At 39.1% G+C, this 21,250-nt stretch overlaps 1 protein-coding gene across 3 annotated transcripts in view; it reads left to right on the plus strand.

Annotated features, from left to right (window-relative positions):
• The window catches only part of HERC3 (HECT and RLD domain containing E3 ubiquitin protein ligase 3), an 82,984-nt gene that overhangs the window by 17,960 nt on the left and 43,774 nt on the right, over nucleotides 1-21,250 (plus strand). For all 3 annotated transcript variants that reach the window (XM_014536855.1, XM_014536856.1, XM_014536857.1), the window contains exons 3-9: nucleotides 7,312-7,471; nucleotides 11,734-11,810; nucleotides 12,667-12,888; nucleotides 13,823-13,914; nucleotides 15,807-15,937; nucleotides 16,778-16,938; nucleotides 18,839-18,915. In XM_014536855.1, coding sequence (XP_014392341.1) covers nucleotides 7,312-7,471; nucleotides 11,734-11,810; nucleotides 12,667-12,888; nucleotides 13,823-13,914; nucleotides 15,807-15,937; nucleotides 16,778-16,938; nucleotides 18,839-18,915 — 920 coding nt within the window. The remainder of the gene's footprint in view (nucleotides 1-7,311; nucleotides 7,472-11,733; nucleotides 11,811-12,666; nucleotides 12,889-13,822; nucleotides 13,915-15,806; nucleotides 15,938-16,777; nucleotides 16,939-18,838; nucleotides 18,916-21,250) is intronic.

Genomic DNA, 21,250 nt, shown 5'->3' on the forward strand with positions numbered 1-21,250 from the left:
GGGGGGAAAGGGGAGTGGGAGATGCGGGAAGAGACTGGACAAAAATCGTGCACCTATGGATGAGGACAGTGGGTGGGGAGTGAGGGCGGAGGATGGGGCGGGAACTGGGAGGAGGGGAGTTATGGGGGAAAAAAAAGAGGAACAAATGTAATCTGAACAATATGAACAATAAAGATTTAATTTAAAAAAAAACAAGTGGAACAACAAATCAGTGTCCTCCCCTTCCCCCCTGTTTCCCTCTCTCCCCCTCTCCCGCTCTCCCTCTTTCTCTCTCTCAAATCAAGCAATCAATAAATAAAAAATTAAAAAAGAAGAAAGTTTTATTTTCTCTTTTGCCACTCTGTCATCTATTGAAATGGAAGCATTGGACTCAGAGATTATCAAAAAGAATATGATTTACCTCATTAACATTTGAGAACTTTCCATGAGGTCTAGTCACTATAGCATCTCAGCCTTTTAACTTTTTTTTGAGGGGGAGGGGTTAGTTATTTATACTGCTAGGAAGAGAGTTTAAGGCCCTTTCTCCCCCTCTTTTCAAAGGAGAGCTTGCAGAGAATCTTTAACAATTAAAAAATCCTGTTTCCCACTTTAGATCGTGTAGTGATCAATCTGTGTACTTTATCATGTGAAAGGAATCTTTCATTGATTTGGAATTGGCCTAGTGCTATATGAATAGCGCCAATCATGGTTAAATAGATTGTGGTGATTGAAACAGCAAGTTCTACCTTCTGTCTATACAGAACTCGGAGGATATTTGGGCATAAAGTTAAAATAGGGAGTTGGGGAAGGTGGGGACCATTAGACCGTGAGGCTGAAAGTCCCCTGTTTTTCTCCAAGGAGGTGTAGGCAACACTGATCTCCTCCAGGCCAGCTGGAAACAAGAATGTTGGGAACAAGGAGAGAAAGGAAAGATAGGAAAAATGGTGATAGTCATGCTGAGCTCACCATGAGGCACACATTACATCAGTGGTTCTCAACCTTCCTAATGCCTCGACCCTTTAATACAGTTCCTCATGTTATGGTGACCCCCAACCATAAAATTATTTTCGTTGCTACTTCATAACTGTAATTTTGCTACTGTTATGAATCGAAATGTAAATATCTGATATGCAGGATGTATTTTCATTGTTACACATTGAACATAATTAAAGCATAGTGATTAATCACAAAAACATGATGTAATTATATATGTGTTTTCCGATGGTCTTAGGCGACCCCTGTGAAAGAGTCGTTCGACCCCCAAAGGAGTCGCGACCCACAGGTTGGCGACCCAGAGGTTGAGAACTGCTGCATTACATGTTCTTTCTCCTTCATATGCAGGAAAGAAGGCTGCAGTAATTATGGAGTGTTTTTATATATTGTGAGGTAGCATATGATAGGGATACCTCAAACCAGCTGGTCATGAATGAGAGGTTGGAAGTTTTCTGTGATGTCTTCATGAGTGCTAGCCCATGCTTTACCTTTCTGTTTGTTATTCCTCACCAAGAGTAGCTTTTGAAGCAGAAAAACTTTAGTGAATACCTTTAGTATTTGCAATATAGAAACATTAGTGGTGAACAATGAATATACTAGTCATTCTGGTTATTTCATGCTCTCCCATTGGTTACTGAGGGTAAAACTTATATTGACGAGATGCCTGTTTTCTTTCTTACTATTCTAATCTATCTATACATATAAAAGCCTAAGCGACCTTTACAACAGAATGACTGGAACGACCGGTTGCTATGATGTACACTGACCACCAGGGGGCAGACACTCAATTCGGGAGCTTCCCCCAGCCTGCAGGCCCCCCATCGCCGTTGGGGCCTGCCGGCCAACCCCCCAGTTCCTCCCCCCGGCCAGCAGGCCCCCATCTCTGGATTGGGGCTGGGCCCCCGGGCTGGAACGGGAAACTGGGGGTGGGTGGTGGCAGTTGGGGACCCTTTCCCAGGGGGGCCAAGGGCTGGCTCCCTTCTGGGGGCCGGCAGCCAACCTCCCGGGTCCCTCCCCCCATCATCCCCCTGGCCAGCAGGTCCCGATCACCTGGTTGGGGCTTGGCCCGGGGCTGGAACGGGGAACTGGGGGTGGGTTGCGAGGGAAGGAGGAGGCGGGGAGGCAGGGAACCTGATCGGCCCTGAACACTGGCCAGGCCTGGGGACCCCACCCATGCACGAATTTCATGCACTGGGCCTCTAGTTTGTCATAAAGCATCTGCTACCCTCTCATATGGTGGGGGATTTGTTTTTTTAGGTTTTGTAAATAGCTGCTTTTTATATTTCTAAACTGACAAAATGTAATTAAGAGTGGGAAGGGGTGGACCAGTGCCCAGAGAGCAATGAGTGATATTTCTCTTTCTCTCTCTGCCCCCTCCTTCTCTCTCACCTGTGCCGATATAGGTTGAATGGGGGAGGGTGCTAGTACATTTCACCCATGGTTGGGCAGGGTCACTAGACCTACAGAATTTCTTTTCCTTATCATTTTATGAACTTAGGAAAAACAGTAAATCTCACTGTCATCCCTTAGCTAAATCACTTTATGGATTACCATTTAACTGCCTTGATTTAGGTATTTTGGGTCAGCCCACTGTTTCAGGTTTGTTCAGTTTAAATGAACCATTCAGTTTGGCAGTGTTCCAGCCAAAGGGAGCTGTTTGGAGAACTTCTTAGGATTGATCATGAGTGTCCAGCCAGGAGAGCTTCAGGCTTGAGTGCCTGGGGCCGAAACCAACCAGTGAAACAAAGCTCTGTGATAGGAAAGACTGGAGGGAGCCAAAAACTTCAAGATAAATGAATCCTTTACTGTTTTAGTTTAAGTGGCTACTCTCTGTCCCTTGTTTTGGACTGGCCATGGCAAGGCCAGACCCACGAGTCAAGAAGAAGCCATGCTTTGGGTTTCTTTCACTTTTACTGTTGTTCTCCTCTTTAATGCATTTTTGACTCTGAATTTTGCTCTGTGTAACCTGCATGTTTATATAAAATACTAGGGCACTTTGACTTTTTTTAGGCTCTTATGCAGAATTTATTTCTGGTCAAGATTGCATGGCTGCCCAGGTGAGTCAGACATATGATAACGAGGTATTTCTGCCCTCGTTGGTTTGGTTCAGTGGATGGAGAGTTGGACTGGGGACTGAAGGGTCCCAGGTTCGATTCCCATCAAGGGCACATAACTTTTAAAAATGAGATCATATTATAATACTTCTTTGTAACATTCATCTCCTCTCAGTATCTCATGAATATTTTTCTATGATGATCATGTTCATACTGATCTATATTAGCCTTTTAAAAGACTGCATATTTCAACTTGTAGTGTATAATCCCAATTTACTTATAATTTTTTTCTGTTAATAGTGCAATGTACAGTATTTCTTTATGATACATTTATTGAAATTCAACTGTTGTATCAAAGACTATGCAAAACTCTAAAGCTTATGGAATACTGTCAAAATGTGTGCCTTAAAGTTTGTACTGATAGGTAGTATACTAACATTAGGTGTCTACTATTTACTTTATTAGGAGATAAAGGTAGGATTTGTATCATAATTTTAATTTTTCAGTGCTTTCTTCATTTTTACCTAAAAGCTAATAAATATGTTATCTCTCCTTTGATTTAATCAAAGACAATTTTTCCATTTACTACAGTTTAAATGGTTAATCAAAAATAGGGACTTTTTACACAGCCTCTTTGAAAAGAAGTGGACTAGCAAGTATTTTGTTGTGATTACACATGTTTCCAGTGTATATTTTGTCATTTAGTATAGAGTGCTTTTTATTATCTTTTGGGTCAGTCCATGGGTTTTGGCTGCCTTCCAAGGAGGCCAAAGTTAAAATATTTGAGCTCTAAGGAGATAGAATAGTGCTATTGGTTAACTGTAGTAAGTGATAAAAATTGGGAGGGTTTGGTTTTTATTCTGGATGAGAACAAATGTTTATGAGATAAACATGTAAATTGGTCTCTGCTCCTAGTTCCTGGCACAGAGCTCCATAAAAACCCTCATAATTTCCTAAGTGCTAAGAGCACTATATAAGCATCTCTTGTTCTAATATTTGTTTTTTTTACCCCATTCCTGGCACAGAGCTTCTAAAAAACTTGTAAATTCCTAAGTGGTAAGAGCACTAAGAGCATCTTTTGTGCTAATGAGGTGATTGGGTGGGCTCCTAGATGGTGGCTGGTCACCAGAAAGACCAAGCAATGGTGAGGGTGAGGGCAGGATGGGGGGGATGAGGGGACATTGGGGGGATAAGGACACATTTGTAATATCTTAATCAATAAAGGGAAGAAAAAAAAAAGATGAGAATTTTCAGCCCTCGCCTCCCATTCTCCAGAGATGGGAGAGGGGCTGCAGCATGTGTATGTGAGGAAGCCTCTTGTAATAAAGGAGACATATAGAAGTGGGGAAACTGGGATTTCTTAACAATGTCCTACTTATATTAGTGGATCTAACACAGATTAATTTATTTTCTAAATGGACCTGTCTTGGTTCTGTCACCTCTGATTGATGCATTTTTTGAAAATGTTTTAGTTTCTCCATTCCCACTGTAAAGGATGATGATGCTTTGAAATATTCATGAACTCTTCCAGTGATTTTGAAATAACCAGTTTGTTTTCTCCTTTTACTAGGAATCATAGTATTTTAATGTCCGTGACTTCCTTAGCAGTCATTTGAGACATCTTAATGCTGTTTGCATTTTGGTATTAAAGACTTTATATAGTCAGCAGGTGTTTCCTAGCTTTTCTTTAATGTGAGGCAATGTTCCTGTAGTTTACACTCTAGTTCTTGTAGGTAGGTACCCATGCAGGCACTCTGCTGCTGTCATTGTACAGGAAAGGAAAGCTCTGTGAAGGTTAAAGCAGCTATGATAACATCTGAGCTAACCTTAGTATTTTGTGCCTGAGCATTAAGATTTCAGTCTTCTTGGAAGGGTTTTGAATTATCAACTGGAGGACTCAGGCATTTGCTATACAAGTTATATGTACCACTGTATCTCCACCACAGAGGTCCCTTCTGCTTTTAGGATTCCCTCTCCCAGAGGTGTCAGGTAGTTTCCTAATTTACAGTCTTTCTCTTTTAAAATCCTTTTAAGGCATCATATTATGCATGGTTGGCAAATCTGAGTTCCTGAAAATAACTGAGTCACTACAGCTGGTTTTCTTCTGGCTAGTGGCATGCTAATGACTAAAAAAACACAAATACTTCTTCCCTCCCATTGCCTGTGACAGGCCTCCATATGTTCTAATTCAGTATATTTGGTTTCTTGCATCTAAAAGCATACATGGTAAATTTAGATTTATGGCTTTAAGAATAAAATATCCTAAACAGGATTTTAGGAATCTGCGGGACAAGAACATTCATATCATTGGAGTCCTAGCAGAAGAGGAGAAAGAATGTGGTGCTGAAAATAATAATGACTGAAACATTTTCAAATTTGGCAGAAGAGACATAAACCTACAGATTCAAGAAGTCCAGTAAACCCAAGCAAGATAAGGTCAAAGAAATCCACATCCAGACAGGCCAAAATCAAACTTGAAAATTAAAGACAAAGAAAATATTTGAAAGCAGCCAGAAAAAAAAACACAACATATTACCTACAAGGGGGTGATTATTGAAATGACTGTGAATTCCATCCCAGAAACTATGGAGGCCATAAGTGGTACAGCATATATATATATATATATTTTTGTTGTTGTTGTTTTGTTTTGTTTTGTTTTGTTTTGTTTTGTTAATCCTCACCCCAGGGTATTTTTCCATTGACTTTTAGAGAGAGTGGAAGGGAGAGGGAGAGGCAGAGAGAAACATTGATGTGAGAGAGAGAAACATTGATTGGTTGCCTCCTGCATGAACCCCAACAACCAGGGCGGAAACTTGCAACCAAGGTACATGCCCTTGACCAGAATTGAACCCGGGACCCTTTAGTCCAAGGGCTGATGCTCTGTCCACTAACCCAAACTGGCTAGGGCAGTGGTACAGCATTTTAAAATTGCTAAAAGAAAAGAAGTCAACCCAGAATTCTGTATCAAGGAAAAATTAGCTTTCATGAATGAGTGTGAAACAAAGACATTCTCAGGTGAAAAAAAAACTAGAAAATTCACAGCCAGCAAATTTATTCTAAACAATAGCTAAAGGAAGTTCTTTAGCAGGAAAATGATACCAGGAGGACTGTATTAGAACATCAGGAATGAAGGAAGAGCAATAGAAATAGTAGATGTCTGGGTAAATATAATAGACTATTCTCTTTTTGAGTTCTTTAAAATACATCTCTGATGGTTGAAAGCAAAAATTATATCATTGTGATGGAGTTTGCAATGTATGCAGATGTGATATTTAAGATTACTATAACTTAAAGGGGGAAGGGTAAAGAGATGTATATGGTGGTAAGGTTTCTACATTCTACTTGAAGTGGTAAAGTATTGATTCTAAGTAGACTCTGTCTCTGAATCTTCTTTTGTTCATCATTTTATGTTGTACATTATAGTCCACAAGTGAGTGAAATTGTGTGATATTTATCTTTCTCTGACTGGCTTATTTCGCTTAGCATAATGCTCGCCAGGTCCATCCATGCTGTTGCAATTGGTAAAGTTCCTTCTTTTTTATAGCAGCGTAGTATTCTATTGTGTAGATGTACCACAGTTTTTTAATCCACTCATCTGCTGATGGGCGCTTAAGATTTGTTTCCAAATCTTAGCTATTGTAAATTGTGCTGCTGTGAACATAGGGGTGCATGTGTCCTTTCTGATTTCTCCATGATTGCTTTTACTTTCTGTAAAATGTTTAGTTTTTTCTGGAATGAATTATTCCCTCCCTCCCCCTCCTTTGGCATAGTAACTTCTGTTTTGTCTGACAGAATTGTAAAACTTAATATAAAACTCATAAGATTGTGTTTCCTTTTTTACCTTGGAGACATTCTCCAACTTTGCCGCATAGGTCTGCTACATAGCTGCCTTGGAAATACTCTTTACCTTGCCTATGCAAAATTGTTTTTTTTAAAATATTGAATTTATTGAGGTGACCTTGGTTTGAAAAACATACAGATTTCAAGTGTACAACTCAATAAAACATCATCTGCATACTGCATGGTGCACCCACTGCCCCATGCAGTCTCTTTCTGTCCCCATTTTCCCCTTTTTTATCCACCTCCACCTAGCGCCCACCCTCCTTTCCCTGTGGCTATCACCACACTATTGTCTGTGTCTATATTATATATATAATTTTTTTTTTTGCTAATTCCTTCACCTTTCATCCTGACAGCCATCAGTCTGTTCCATGTATCCTGCCTCTATTTCTATTTTTTAAAACCTAATTCCTGTTTCTGGGCTGTTTGGTTTGGTCTCTTTCAGAGCAAATTGGAGCGTTGGCAGATCAGCATATTGTCCATGTGGCGTGTGGCGAGTCCCACAGTCTGGCCCTCAGTGACCGGGGCCAGCTGTTTTCTTGGGGTGCAGGAAGTGATGGTCAACTGGGACTCATGACTACTGAGGATTCAGTGGCAGTGCCCAGGTAAGAATGTCACAGAAAGGAATCTGAGTTTTCAAATGTCAATTGTTGTAAATATTACTTCCTGCTGTTGCTTTGTTAGACATCTTGTTTTAGTTTCTGCTTTCTTCATTTAATTGCTGCTTCTTTGTGCCACTGCTGTGCCTTATATTGTAGAACTTGTCATAAAAATTGTAATTATTTACAGAAGTGTGTATCTCAAGTTAAAAAATGTGAGTAGTTTGGGAATGTACTTTATTTATTCTAGTAGCCTAATTGCTAACAGTGCTTGGAACTCGATACATTTTTGAATTTAAAAAAGCATCTTTTCAAATAACCTTTCACATAATATTGCAAGCTTAAATCAAATACTCAATTAAGCACTTTAAACTAGAGTCACAAGGCTGACCTGTTACTCTAACAATAAGCCAAATTACCCAAGCATTAAGAACAGCTAAAATACCAAATATGCATAAGCTGTTTAACACAATAATACTAATACAGTGGTTTCAAGTCTCTAAAATAATTTACTTCTAAATCTTAGATGATTTAGCTAAATATCTAACAGATGCTTCACCACTAAAAAATAATACAAAATATTGAAGTTACTTTCAAGTGGACTTTTTGTGTGTGATGTGCCAGTTTGTTGAGGGTTTGTTTTTTAAATATGTTTTTATTGATTTTAGAGAGAGAGAGAAAAGGAGAAGGAGAAAGAGTTAGAAATATCAATGCATCAACATTTATTGGCTGCCTCCTGCACACCCCCTGCTAGGGATTGAGCCTGTAACCTGGGCATGTGCCCTCACTGGGAATTGAACTAGCTGCTGAGAACCAAGATCAACAGCAATTAATATAAATGCAAGAAGTCTGGTCAGAAGGCTGAATTGGGCTCTTTGATATTCACAGTGTGAATATTTGCATTTTATTACCTGCTGCTGAATCAATGGCCTAAAGCAAACTCCCCCAACCTGATAATCTTACTGTTTACTAAACAATCACCTTTGACATGTCTGTTTGCATTCCTAAAAAGCAGTTGTGTATTCTAGTAAATAAAAGCATATGGTAATGAAGACTCAGTGGAACTTGGTTTCTTGTACCAGCTCACAACTGGCTTCCCCCATAATTTCAAATTTATATTTCTTGCCTTGTATTTTAATTTGCACGTCAGCCCTTTCTCCAAGTGTTTGAACCCGAGGCCACACGGGCTGTGGCTTCACACTAGCGACCTGTTGGAACATGGGTCGGAGCTCAACCACTGAGCCATACTGGCTGGGCTGTTGAGGATCTTAATGATCAAAGAGGCCACCGGTTTATTTCCACCATTTAATTCCTGTGTTTTTTTTATACTACAAATATATACATACCCCTTTTGTAGTACTTGTCATGTTCTTTGTAATTATTTTAGTGACTATTTCTAGTACAAAGCTGGGAGCTCTTGATGGCAGGAGATCTGGAGTATTCACTTTAGCACCACCTTTATTAAGGGTGCCCAGCACATACATTGCTCAGCACAAACATCTTTAATAAATGGCCTCTCTTTGGACCTTGCCCAATTATTGTCCCCTTTAAAGGACAATATATTCTTCTTTCTTTTTGCCCCTTTTAGATTTTTGTCTTTTTAAACAAAAGCTGTTTTAAGGAAAAGAGGAACATGGAGGTAAGAGTGATTTGATTCACTTCCTCATTTAGAATAGGTAATTTCTCAGATTCATTACTTCCAAAAATTAATTTAATTTTGGAGGAAGGAGAGTGATAATAAGAAAAAAGGGGTGGTATATTTTAATGAAATTGTGGAAAAGATTTATAACATTAATAACAAAAGTATTCCATTTGTTGATGCTAAAGAATCAAAGGCTTTTAGTGGCATTTCATTTCTGAAAATGAAATAATCTATGTTATAGTAGCAATTTAATTTTCATTAGTTGTGTCTAAATTATGGATGACTCTTGAGACTTTGGTTTATGTATAATTTTATATTATAACTTAATTAAAATAAATTTATTAATTAGTAACTTAGTATTGTGGAAAGTAACATAGCTTTGAAGTCAAATAGCCTCAGATACTAATACTGGCTCTATTATTTATTAGGGGAATGACCTTGGCAAATTAACTTATCTAAGCTTCAGTTTCCTGACTAAAAAATGTAGTTATGTATTGTGTGCCTTTACAAATTTATTAGGAGGATAGATGAGATGAGTAGGTAAAACACAGTAGCCCGGCCAGCATTGCTCAGTGGTTGAGTGTTGACCTGTGAATCAGGAGGTTCGATTCCCGGTCAGCACATATGCCCGGGTTGCAGGCTTAATTCCCAGCTCAAGGATATAATTTCCCTATTTATTTTTGTCCTTTTGACCTGCTTTCCTTCTGTAACTGTGGTTGTGAAGGTTGTGCCAAGGGTAATGTTGACCCATAAAGGAACAATTGTGGAGAATTTGAGTGGAAACTGGTCAGAAAAAGGGCTATTGCTGTGTAAATTTCTGAAACATTGGTCTCTTAGTCAGTAACTAATGTTCCAGTTTTAAAAAATAGTGGAGTTATAACAACTATTGACACATGCAGCAACTTAGATGAGTGTCTAGGGAATTAACTCTGAGTGGAAGAAAAACCAGTCCCAGAAGGTTACCTGGTGTATGGCTCCATTTACGTAATATTCTTGGAATGACTTAATTTTAGAGATGGAGGATAGATTAGTGATTGCCAGGATCTAGGAATGGGGGAAGGAAGGAGTAGTTACGAAAGTACAACACCAGAGAATACTTGTGGTGTTGGAACTGTTCAGTATCTTGACTATGATGGTGGATACATGAACATACACAGGTGATAAAATTAATACACACTCAGAATGAGTACAAGTAAAACTGGGGAAATTGGAATAAGATTGGTAGATTGTATTAATGCCAGTATTCTGATAAGACAGTTTTGTAAAATGTCACCATTGGGGAAAGCTAGACAAGTATATAAGGGATCTCTCTATTATTTCTTACTACTGTATGTGAATCTACAATTATCTCAATAAAAAATAGTTGGGTACCATTTGCTATTAAATGCATATGCAAACTCTAGTTTAACTTTCTTATATCTGAAAAAATAAAACATTAACAAAATTGACAGCTACCAAACTGATATCCGCCCCTATCTATTTCCTAAAATACCCCACTCCAAGGGCATGTCCATCTGACTCCTTTATTTCTATGGCATCACGTAATGAAGAGGAGTGTGGCAACTTGGGGACATAAAATAGAGAGCAGGCTTCCCAACTCTCTGGGCAGTGCAAGGTACCTTACATGTTTTTTTTTTTTTATTTTAATTCTCACCCCTGTGAAAAAGGTACTGTTCTTACCTGTCTTTACACAAGCAAGCAGAGGAATGCAATTTGAAAAGTAATCATATAAAATCAGGATTTTGGAGGCATTGTCCTTATTATTGTTTTTTAATTGTGGTAAAAAACACACAACATAAAATTTACCATCTTCACCATTTTGAATGTACTGTAGTTCAGTAGTGTTAAGTATATTCACATGTGACCAATCTGTAGAACTGTATCTTGCAAAAATTAAGCTCTATACCCATTAAACAACAATTCCCCATTTCTCCTTCCCTGAACCCCTGGCAACCACCATTTTACTTTGTTTCTATGAATTTGGCTATACAAGGTACTTCATGAGTGGAATCATATTATACAGTATTTGTCTTTTTGTGACTGGCTTATTAGTTAGCATAATGTCTTCAAGTTTCATCCATGTTGTAGCATGTGTCAGAATTTTTTTTCTTTTTAAGGCTTATTAATATTCTATTTATATGCCATATTTGGTTTATTCATTCATCTGTTGATGGACACTTGAGTTGCTTCTACCTTTTTTGGCCATTGTAAAAAATGCTATTATGAGCGTGGGTGTACAAATACCTCTTTGGGACCCTGCTTTCGATTCTTTTGGCTATATACTCAGAAGTGGAATTGCTGGATCATGGCATTGCCCTCATTTTGAAAGTCATTCAGACACTAACCATATTCGCTCTGTAGCTTTATTCCATTTGTCCCTGAATTGGAGAAGACAGGTGGGAATTAACAGAGGGTGTGGTAATGGGTTTATGTGCAGAAGGTTTTTTTTTGTGTGTTTTGAGGCAGGAGATAAGTGAAAGACCTAATAGAATTATATCATGCAAGATTATATATTTGATTTTTAAAAGTCTTAGGAAAGATGATGTTATTTATTACAACTATTTTACTTAGATGGGAATATTGTTTGTGAATGTCCTTCTTAAGAATAAAGTCTTTTCTGTTTTAGATTAATACAAAAGCTGAACCAGCAGACAATCTTACAAGTTTCCTGTGGCAACTGGCATTGCTTGGCTCTTGCAGCTGGTAATGTAACATTGAAATATATGCTCATATTAAGTTACTATTGTGACCAATTCTCTTTGCATTTTTGTGTGATGTTATCTAACTGGAAACCTTTAATTAACTGGTTAGTGTCTATGCATTGCTGTTGGACAGTGGCCATTCTCCAGCACCCTTACTTTTCTCAGGTGTGAAGGATGAAAAAGGTGGTCATCATAGCTGCTCTAGTTCTCTTGCAGGGGAAGACAAGCAGCAGACAGGACTGTACCCAAGTGTTCTTGAGCATATGAGCCTACAGAAGATTGGTTTTTCTTAGCTGCACCTCACTATCAAGCTCTATTTCACTATTGGGTACCCCAATAAATGACAAAGAAAGAGCTAGAGAAACCTAAGCCAGCAAATAATACTGTATTCTCTGTTAGAATAAATTTGAAGGAAATCCACACTAACATGTCCTGTTCTGATAGATACTCTGTGGTGTAATTCAGTTCATGCCGAACCTCTTGAAATCCTGGGTCTCATGGTCTTGGGGTGTTCAGAAATAGTTCATCTTGCTTAGTGGTTTTAAGCCTGGTAATTGGCCTATTCAAAACTGAATTGTCTTAAACATTTGATATTTTAATTGCATAACTGTTAATAGCCTTTGAAGAATAGTAAGACTTAGCTTATCTCTCTGTTGTTAAGACAAGTGGGAGTTTTGGTTAGGACAGCCTTACAGCATGAAGTGTCTCTGCTCCCTTGCTCTTGGGGCAGGTTTGATGTATGTATGGGATCAACTAACAAATGATCCTACTGGGCAACTGTATTGTTCTAACGGATTGTTTTGTGGATGGAACTTGTATCATTTCTGGTAATACTTGTTATCCTGTTCTTATTTCAGATGGTCAGTTCTTCACCTGGGGAAAGAATAGCCATGGGCAGCTGGGCCTGGGGAAGGAGTTTCCCTCCCAAGCCAGCCCACAGCGGGTGAGGTCCCTGGAGGGGATCCCGCTGGCTCAGGTGGCTGCAGGAGGGGCCCACAGCTTTGCCCTGTCTCTCTCTGGAGCTGTTTTTGGCTGGGGGATGAATAATGCAGGGCAACTAGGGCTCAGTGATGAAGAAGGTAGGTAAACTCTTCATACATACCTCTTTGTTCAAAAACACATTTATTCGTTTAACACATGTTTCCTGGTGATCTACTCTGTGCTGGACCCATGTTAGTTACTAAGGGTGCAGCAGTGAACAAAGCAGATAAGACCTAGGCTTAGTGAAAATTGCATGGTGGGCACAAACCAGTAAGTATATAGTCAGGGATTTGAGAGGAAGATTTCCTGTTTTACATTTGTGGTCAGGGAGGGCGTCTCTGGTAAGAGGATGTTTGAGCAGAGCCCTGTAGGAAGTCAGGTAAGAAAAGTAACATATGGATATCTGGGCAAAGAATGTTCCTGTGAAAGGGAGCAGGATGAGCAAAGGCTATGATTCAGGAAGATACGTGGTGTTCTCGAGTAGAGTGAGCTGGGGGAAGATAGCAGAGCTGGAGGTCAGATGGGCAGTGTAGGTCAATCATGTAGGGCCTGGTAGGGCAGGGTCAGGATTTTGGCTTCTTTTCTCTGTGAGGGTTTTGAGGAGAGGAGTGATTTATCTTGACTCTGGCTATAGTGGGTCCAGGGGGAAGCTGGAAGAGCAGTAGGGAGGTAGTGGGAGTAGTCAGATTTTGTATCGACTTTGAAGATGGGGCCAGTTGGATGTGTGGTTTTAAATAAAGAGAAGAAAAGCTGGAAGGATAAAGTTACCATTTATGAAAAGAGGAAACCTCTGTGTGTGGTGGGGGATGGGCAGGAGGTGGGCAGGCAGAGTTGGGGAGTGTGGGGAAACTATGCATTGCGTTTTAGATATATTAAACGAGATGTCTGTTGGACATCCAAATGAAGATGCATGCAGGAAGATGAATATGTGAGTCAGCCATCCAGGGGACCCAAAATTCATGCTAAGATAGGTATGTATATTTCATCTCAAGGGCAAATGGTAGTGACATTCTGATATTTATCTTACTCTAGATCGAGAGTCCCCTTGCCATGTGAAACTTTTACGAACGCAAAAAGTTGTCTATATTAGTTGTGGAGAAGAACACACAGCGGTCCTCACAAAAGTAAGGGACTCTGGAGTATTCTGGAATAATCTGGTACTGGATATGACATGGATGATTATCATTGATTAAGTATTTTATTATTTTTTATCCTCACCCGAGGATATTTTTTCCATTTATTTCTAGAGAGAGTGGAAAGGAAGGAGGAGGGAGGGAAAGAAGTGGGGGGGAGAAGAGAGAGAGAGAGGGAGAGAGAGGGGGGAGAAGAGGGAGGGAGAGAAAAATGGGGGGAGAGAGAGAGAGGGAGAGGAGGAGAGAGAAACATCGACATGAGAGAGATTCATCAATTAATTGTCCCCCACACAAGCTCCTACTGGGTCTGGGGATCCTGCAACTGAGGTACGTGCCCTTGACTGGCAACTGGCCTTAGACCTTTCAGTCCATAGGCCAACGCTCTAACCACTGAACAACTGGCCAGGGCTGATTAAATTTTTTTGATTATTTTTTATAGTGTTTAGAGCAGCCGTGGGCAAACTACGGCCCGCGGGCCGGATCCGGCCGTTTGAAATGAATAAAACTAAAAAAAAAAAAGACCGTACCCTTTTATGTAATGATGTTTACTTTGAATTTATATTAGTTCACACAAACACTCCATCCATGCTTTTGTTCCGGCCCTCCGGTCCAGTTTAAGAACCCATTGTGGCCCTCGAGTCAAAAAGTTTGTCCACCCCTGGTTTAGAGAGAGTGGTGATGATGTTTAAAAATAGTTTTATGTAAATAACCTTAAAATATAGTATATGTAGCAACATTCTATGTTCCTTTAAAATAAGTCATTTAAATACAGGGAGGGGTAAAAGTGGTTTACAGTTGTTAATATGGCAAATAATACAATCTATATATATAAAAGGCTAAGCAATCATGTAACCATCCAACCGTCCGATTGACCGGTAGGTATGATGTGCACTGACCACCAGGGGCAGACGCTCAATGCAGGAGCTGCCAAGCTGCGGTGACTTGGCAGTGGCAGTACTCGGGTGATGCACCCCAGAACCAGAGAAGAGGGAGCCTGATTCCTCATGGGGCTACATGATTCCACCTTTGGCCGTGGGTGGCGCTGCCGCCCCGAATCTGGTTTACTGCTGAGCTGTGGTGACTGCAGACGCCCTTTGAGCTTTGGAGCTGCCCCAGGTGTGGCCTGCCTGAGAGGGACCACGGGAGGTAGGCTCCAGGGCGTCCGGCTGTCTCACCCAGTCCCGCCCCACTGGCCACCTTCTAATTAATTTCCTTTTAATGTGCACGAATCCGTGCACCAGGCCACTAGTAATAAATAATAATATAAGAATAAACTCTGTTTTGGGTACTCACAACTGTAAACCTACTTTTGTCCAACCCTATATCTAGAAAAGAGCAATGTAATTAACATTTAAAAATTATCAACCTATTTCTTTTGCTTCTAAAACAGTCACATCTAGAGAGAGTGAAAATTATTTTCATGTTGGATAAATACTATTATAGATTCACTATAATAAAATACCTTAGCATTTGTTCAAATGTAGCTGTTAAAAATACATCTTACTTAACCAAGGAGTTTGTAGAGCATTTAATTTTTTTATATATGAATGATGATGCATTCATCTCATTTCATCTGTTTCTTTGTTTCTCTTTTTTTTGTGTTTTGCTTTCTAACACACCATTGTACTTTTAAACAATTTTCAAAATTTACAGTTTGCACACATTCCCTTGAGCAGTGCTGTCTTTGTTCCATAAAGATATCTTACGTTCCTTTATTATTATTTTATTTAATGAACATCCCATAGCAGTGATCTTGGCCAAGTATAAGGTGAGCATAGTGTCTTTGTACAGACCATTTGTGATAAGAATTTTGTACGCAGAAGGTTTGAGAGGAGTGAAACTCAGCAGTCCAGTGCAGTCATGTGATGTTTGCTCCTTGTTAGAGTGGAGGTGTGTTTACCTTTGGTGCTGGTTCCTGCGGGCAACTTGGGCATGATTCCATGAATGATGAGGTTAATCCAAGAAGAGTTCTAGAGCTGATGGGCAGTGAAGTAACTCAGATTGCTTGTGGCAGGTGAGTGCTCGCTCCTAAGAGCTTCCTAGTATCTATCTATCTATCTATCTATCTATCTATCTATCTATCTATCTATCTATTTAAATATATTTTTATTGATTTCTGAGATGAAGGGAGAAGAAGAGAGAGATAGAAACATTAATGATGAGAGAGAACCACTGATTGGCTGCCTCCTGCACGCCCCCTACTGAGGATCGAGTCTGCAACCTGGGCATGTGCCCTTGACCACAATTGAACTTGGGACCCTTCAGTCTGCTCCACTGAGCCAAACTGGCTAGGGCCCTACTAGCTATTTAGACCCAGAAATGGGTCTTGTCTTGTAGTGATGGAGAATGTGGTTAGACCTAATCACTATTATTTTAAGAAATCATAGCTGCTGCACACCTATGGTGAAAGTTTGGAGAGAGTTGGTTCTGAGCAGGCTGTGGTAAGGAAGGGTTTTAGATAAGCAGAGGAACATGGGGACATTAGGCTTCTTTTGGGATAAAGAGTAGCAGGATGTGGGGAAGACATGAAGAAAGGAAAGTGAGAGAGTCTCCGAGAACTTCTCAGAAATTCTGCTTGGTCCACCCGCCTTCTTTCCTCTCATCCTAAAGGCCAAATGCAGCAGGACATCCAGCTCTTCCCAAGTCTTGCCATCTTCCCCATGACCAAGAGCGTCAGAGAAGGATAGGAGTATGGGAAGCCAGCCACTGTGAAAAGAGTCACATAGAAATATGGGGGAGGCTTTCTAGGGGCATGCCTAGGAATTGCTGTGCTCAACTTGTGGACGTTAAAAGTCAGAGTCTGAGTGTATATCCATATTCAGTAATTATTTTTAATTTAATTATATTTCCCCAGACAACACACCCTTGCCTTCGTGCCTTCTTCTGGACTCATCTATGCATTTGGTTGTGGAGCAAGAGGTCAACTAGGAACTGGACATACTTGTAATGTTAAGTGCCCATCTCCTGTGAAAGGCTACTGGGCTGCTCATAGTGGTCAGCTTTCAGCCACAGCTGGTAAGAGTGATTTTCATTAGAATTTAATGATATTTAAATGATAGAAACAATTTTTTAGAGAACATGTTTTTATTTTTTCCTTGAGGTCTTTTGAGGGAATGAATATGAGGTTTTTTCTTTTAATATCAATCAACAAATATTTGAGTACTAGCTATATAGGTGAGATCCTAAAGAATAAAGCAGAAAATGTTCTTTTGGCCCCAAGAACTTTGGTAGACATTTTAATTACTATGAAAGTTAATGTTTATTGAATGCTTGACCAAGTTCCGTTACTATGCTAAGCACTTGGGATAACTTTAAAAACTAGTGGTTGTTGTCCTCATGCCGGCGATGAAGAAACAGTCTTAAGGGAAGTTAAGTAACTTGCCCAAGATCACAGAGATTCTAGGGCAGGATTTAAATTCAGATCTGCCTCATTCTAAAGCCTGTGCTCTTAATACTTGTACTGTATTACTTTCCTTTGCTAATATTTTCGTCATAATATGACACAGTTTCATTTTATGCCATTGTCACCTTTACTTAAAAAAATAGTTAAATAGCATAGTGTCCAAAATAAGGCAGGCTCAGTGTGAATAAATGCAGAGGCTGAAATGGAGCTGGAGAGTCATTACAAGAAGCATAATTTAATAATTAATTTTGAAGACTGTAAAGTGACACTTTCAGGATTGTGGGAAACTTCAGGACAGGGACTGAATCTTTTCCTCTTTGTAAACCTAGCCTGCAGTACAGGGCCTTGCACAAACTTCTCACTCAGTAAATATTTGTGGAATGAATATGTGAGTGTCTAAAAATGTAGAACTTAAAATATAAAATAAACGGGATTTTTTTCATTTTTTTTTTTGCGATGTTCCAAAAAGTGAAAGAATGGCTTGGTGTCCTCTCTGTCATTTGTAAATGTCTTTTTCTCAAGATATTGTACTTATTATGTTAGGAATGTATATGTTTAAGAAATACTAACTTTATATACTAACTTTAAGTACTCAAGTGTTTTAAAGGTTGATTTGAAACCCAAAGTTTCCAAGTTTAATTACAACCTAACAGGTGCCTTTTCCTTATGTGATCATAAACTTGTATTACAATGTTTGCCAAAATGATTTTATAACATAAGTAGGTACATTTCAATTTATTATGGTAAATGCTATGGTTTTAGGAACTTTCATGGTAATGTGGGAACACAGGGGAAGCCTTCAGGAGTATTCCAGTTAGAGGAAGTTTGAGCTGTGTCTTAAAGGATGATTTGGAGTTAGCCAGGTAGAGGACTGTGAGGGAGTGGGTGCTGCGTACCAGAATGGCCCAGTTCCGGGAGCACTGTTCCGATTATGCTCTAGAAGACACCATTCATGGAAACAGTGTGTGCTGGTGGTGGTGGAAGGAAAAGGCATGGAGACATGGAATGGAATGGTACTAGATTAGAAATAAAAGCAGCGTGATGGTATTAGAGTATTACCATAGACACAGTGTGATGACATACAAAGCAGGGAGTAGGACACGCAGGTTCTTATATGGCAAGCTTCATCCTGAAGGGGCTAGGGAGCACCACACTCAGATGTTGAATTCTTTGTTAGGCAGATGTTACTGTTCATAGTACTGACCGTTTTAAATTGCAGGTCAGTGGCATGACAGAACTAGAATGAAAAATAGAAACGAGGTCAGCATTAGCTGGCATTTGGGGAGGGGATGGAGATAGGGTTAGAGTGGAGGCTACCATTTGATATATTTATTTTTAATTGAAGTAGAAACAGTCCTGGGCAGAGAGCCAGGAGACAGTTTTTTTTTCACTTCTCTGACATAATTAAAATGGATAGGAAACCATTGTGAAGGATATTTTGGAATATTAGAAAAGGGATCAAGGAAAAACTTTAATTATTGAAAAACATGCTGTTGAAAATTTTTTTGACAGATCGCTTTAAATATCATATTGTTAAGCAGATCTTCTCTGGAGGAGACCAAACTTTTGTACTTTGCTCCAAATATGAGGTAAAATTTTCTTTTGACTATTACTTTGGGGGTTGAATGATGGTGAACCAGTATTTATTTTAATAAATAATTATACAGAAAAATAAATAATTACACAAGAGCAATGTTACTCTTTGTTTCTACCAGTTTATCTTATTAAAATAAGCAAACTAAACCTTGTAGACATTAGCTTCATTTTGCTTCCTTGAAATGCCAATATTTTTTTCTGGTATTTTAGTCATAGAGTTCTAATTTATAATTTAAAATTACTTGTATCTATATCTGTTCCAAAAGAGATTTAAGGATACCTAGATAGTTCATACGTACTTTGGCATTATTAGACTTCCTGTTTCTTTGCTTCTCCATGAAGTAGTGAAAATACTAGGTGTTTGAGAACTTCGTGGGTTTCTTTCTTTCTTTCTTCTTTTTTTTACATGATTGAATATATACAAAATATAGAAGAGATACCCCAGTATTTAACTATCCTTTCTCATTTATAATCTGCTCATTGCACCACACTAAAATTTTCCTCATGTTGTCCCCTGCATCACTATTATGTGTAAGTCAGGAAGAAGGAGGTTCCAGTATCTTTTGTGGTTGAAGGTAGGAGAATATGGCCTAGGTATCTGCAACAGTGCTTTAATTCATTGCCCTCTTCCTGGATGAGGAAAATCAGTCTGCAGCCAGCACCAGAGAATTGCTTTGTGCCCTCCAGCCTCTCTTCTACTCTTGTGCTTTCTCTCCTCTCCTCTCTCTTGCCCTCCCTGCATTGATCCTTATCCTATCCTGGAGCAGCAAGGAAGGGGCATTGGTGATGATAAAGGATTCCAAATTGGAAATTCTCCCCATCAGTCTGATATTTTGCCATCCTTAAATATGAACTGTTCTTACCTTCTAATTAGTAAAATTCTATGCTTTTGGTAGAAAAGGTTGTGGTGGAGCCTGAGGCTGCAGGTTGGACAGCTAAAACTGATAATTAGATATTTTCCAGGTCAGCACCCTGAAGAAGGTTCTGTTTAGTGACACCATCTGGGGTGATTGGGAACTCTAATTTTAGACCTATTTTAGACCCAGCTTCAGTGCTTCACAGAGAAATGTTGAGGAAAGCTGAAATTATTCTGTTTCTTTAAGATGCCAATAAAGTGACGTATGAAAAACACTGCATCTCTGCAGAATAATAACTTTTTGTCCACAAGTAGTACAGTTCGAAGTACTCATATTCCTAAGAAACTGACTTGAATAATATTATCCGAAATATCCACAAATATTTTTCCTGTTCAATTCAACATAAAACTTAGTTTCCTTCCTTTTATAAATGTTATCTGATATAGCATGGTGGGGCAAAAGTAGGTTCACAGTTGTTTGGTGGAAGCCTGGGAAGGGAGAGAGAGTAGGGTGGAGGGGGTCATTGGGGAAAGGGGGGCATCTACTTTTCAACAATAAAGATAAATAAAAAATAAAGTAATTTAATAAATTAATTAAAATTAATAATAATACAAGAATAAACTCTGTTTCAAGTACTCACAACTGTAAACCTACTTTTGCCCCACCCTGTAATATCCCTGAAGAGTCTTCACTCCTTCTGTTGTCCAGTCTCCAGCTCACTTTTGCCAGCACCAGCATTGGCCTTTGCAGTCCCCCTGACTTTCTTCATTCTGTTCTGGGTTCCTTTTGCTATTTTCTTCAGGTGTTCTCATACAGACCATGTCTTGCAAATTTTATGTTTAGGTTCATTTTTCTTTGCCTAATTCAAGGAATCATAAATCGTTTCAAAGCCAGTTGTCTCACCACCACCAAAATGGGTTCTGAATCCAAATACAGAGATGACATCTGCTGGTCTTATACATTTTGGTTAGTTTTTCTTGAATTTCTGTCTTGGGTACTGTTTCCTTCCCAGGGTGAAGGATGTCGATGACTATTTGTTTCCACTGAAGTAGTCAGTTGGTCAGCAACTTCTTGGTGTGGATAGTTACTGGGATATTCATGATGGCAGCCAAAGAGGAAAAAAAGCTGTAGTTGAATTTTAAATTTACTGTAATTAACACTGATGTGACTGGCAAAACATTGATGAGAAGGAAGTGAAGTAGGTTAGTGTTAAAGAAACAGGGCAGGTTAATGTTTAAACACCTGTTAAGAGTAGTATGCATTAAAAATGTAAGATTGCAAGGGAAAAAAGAAAATAAAAATAGGGTATTACTTGGTAAGGTGTTGCTCTTTTTAAAAAACAAACCTATACACTTTTACTTAAGCCAATAACCATAGATTTTTGTTTAGATACAGAAACTGATCAAATCATGCTTATCTTGTTACCATATCACATGAAGAATCACTTAAAGAACCAATAAAAAGCATCTGT

This window comes from Myotis brandtii, unplaced genomic scaffold (genome assembly GCF_000412655.1).
Source record: "Myotis brandtii unplaced genomic scaffold, ASM41265v1 scaffold1675, whole genome shotgun sequence".
Classification (NCBI taxonomy): domain Eukaryota; kingdom Metazoa; phylum Chordata; class Mammalia; order Chiroptera; family Vespertilionidae; genus Myotis; species Myotis brandtii.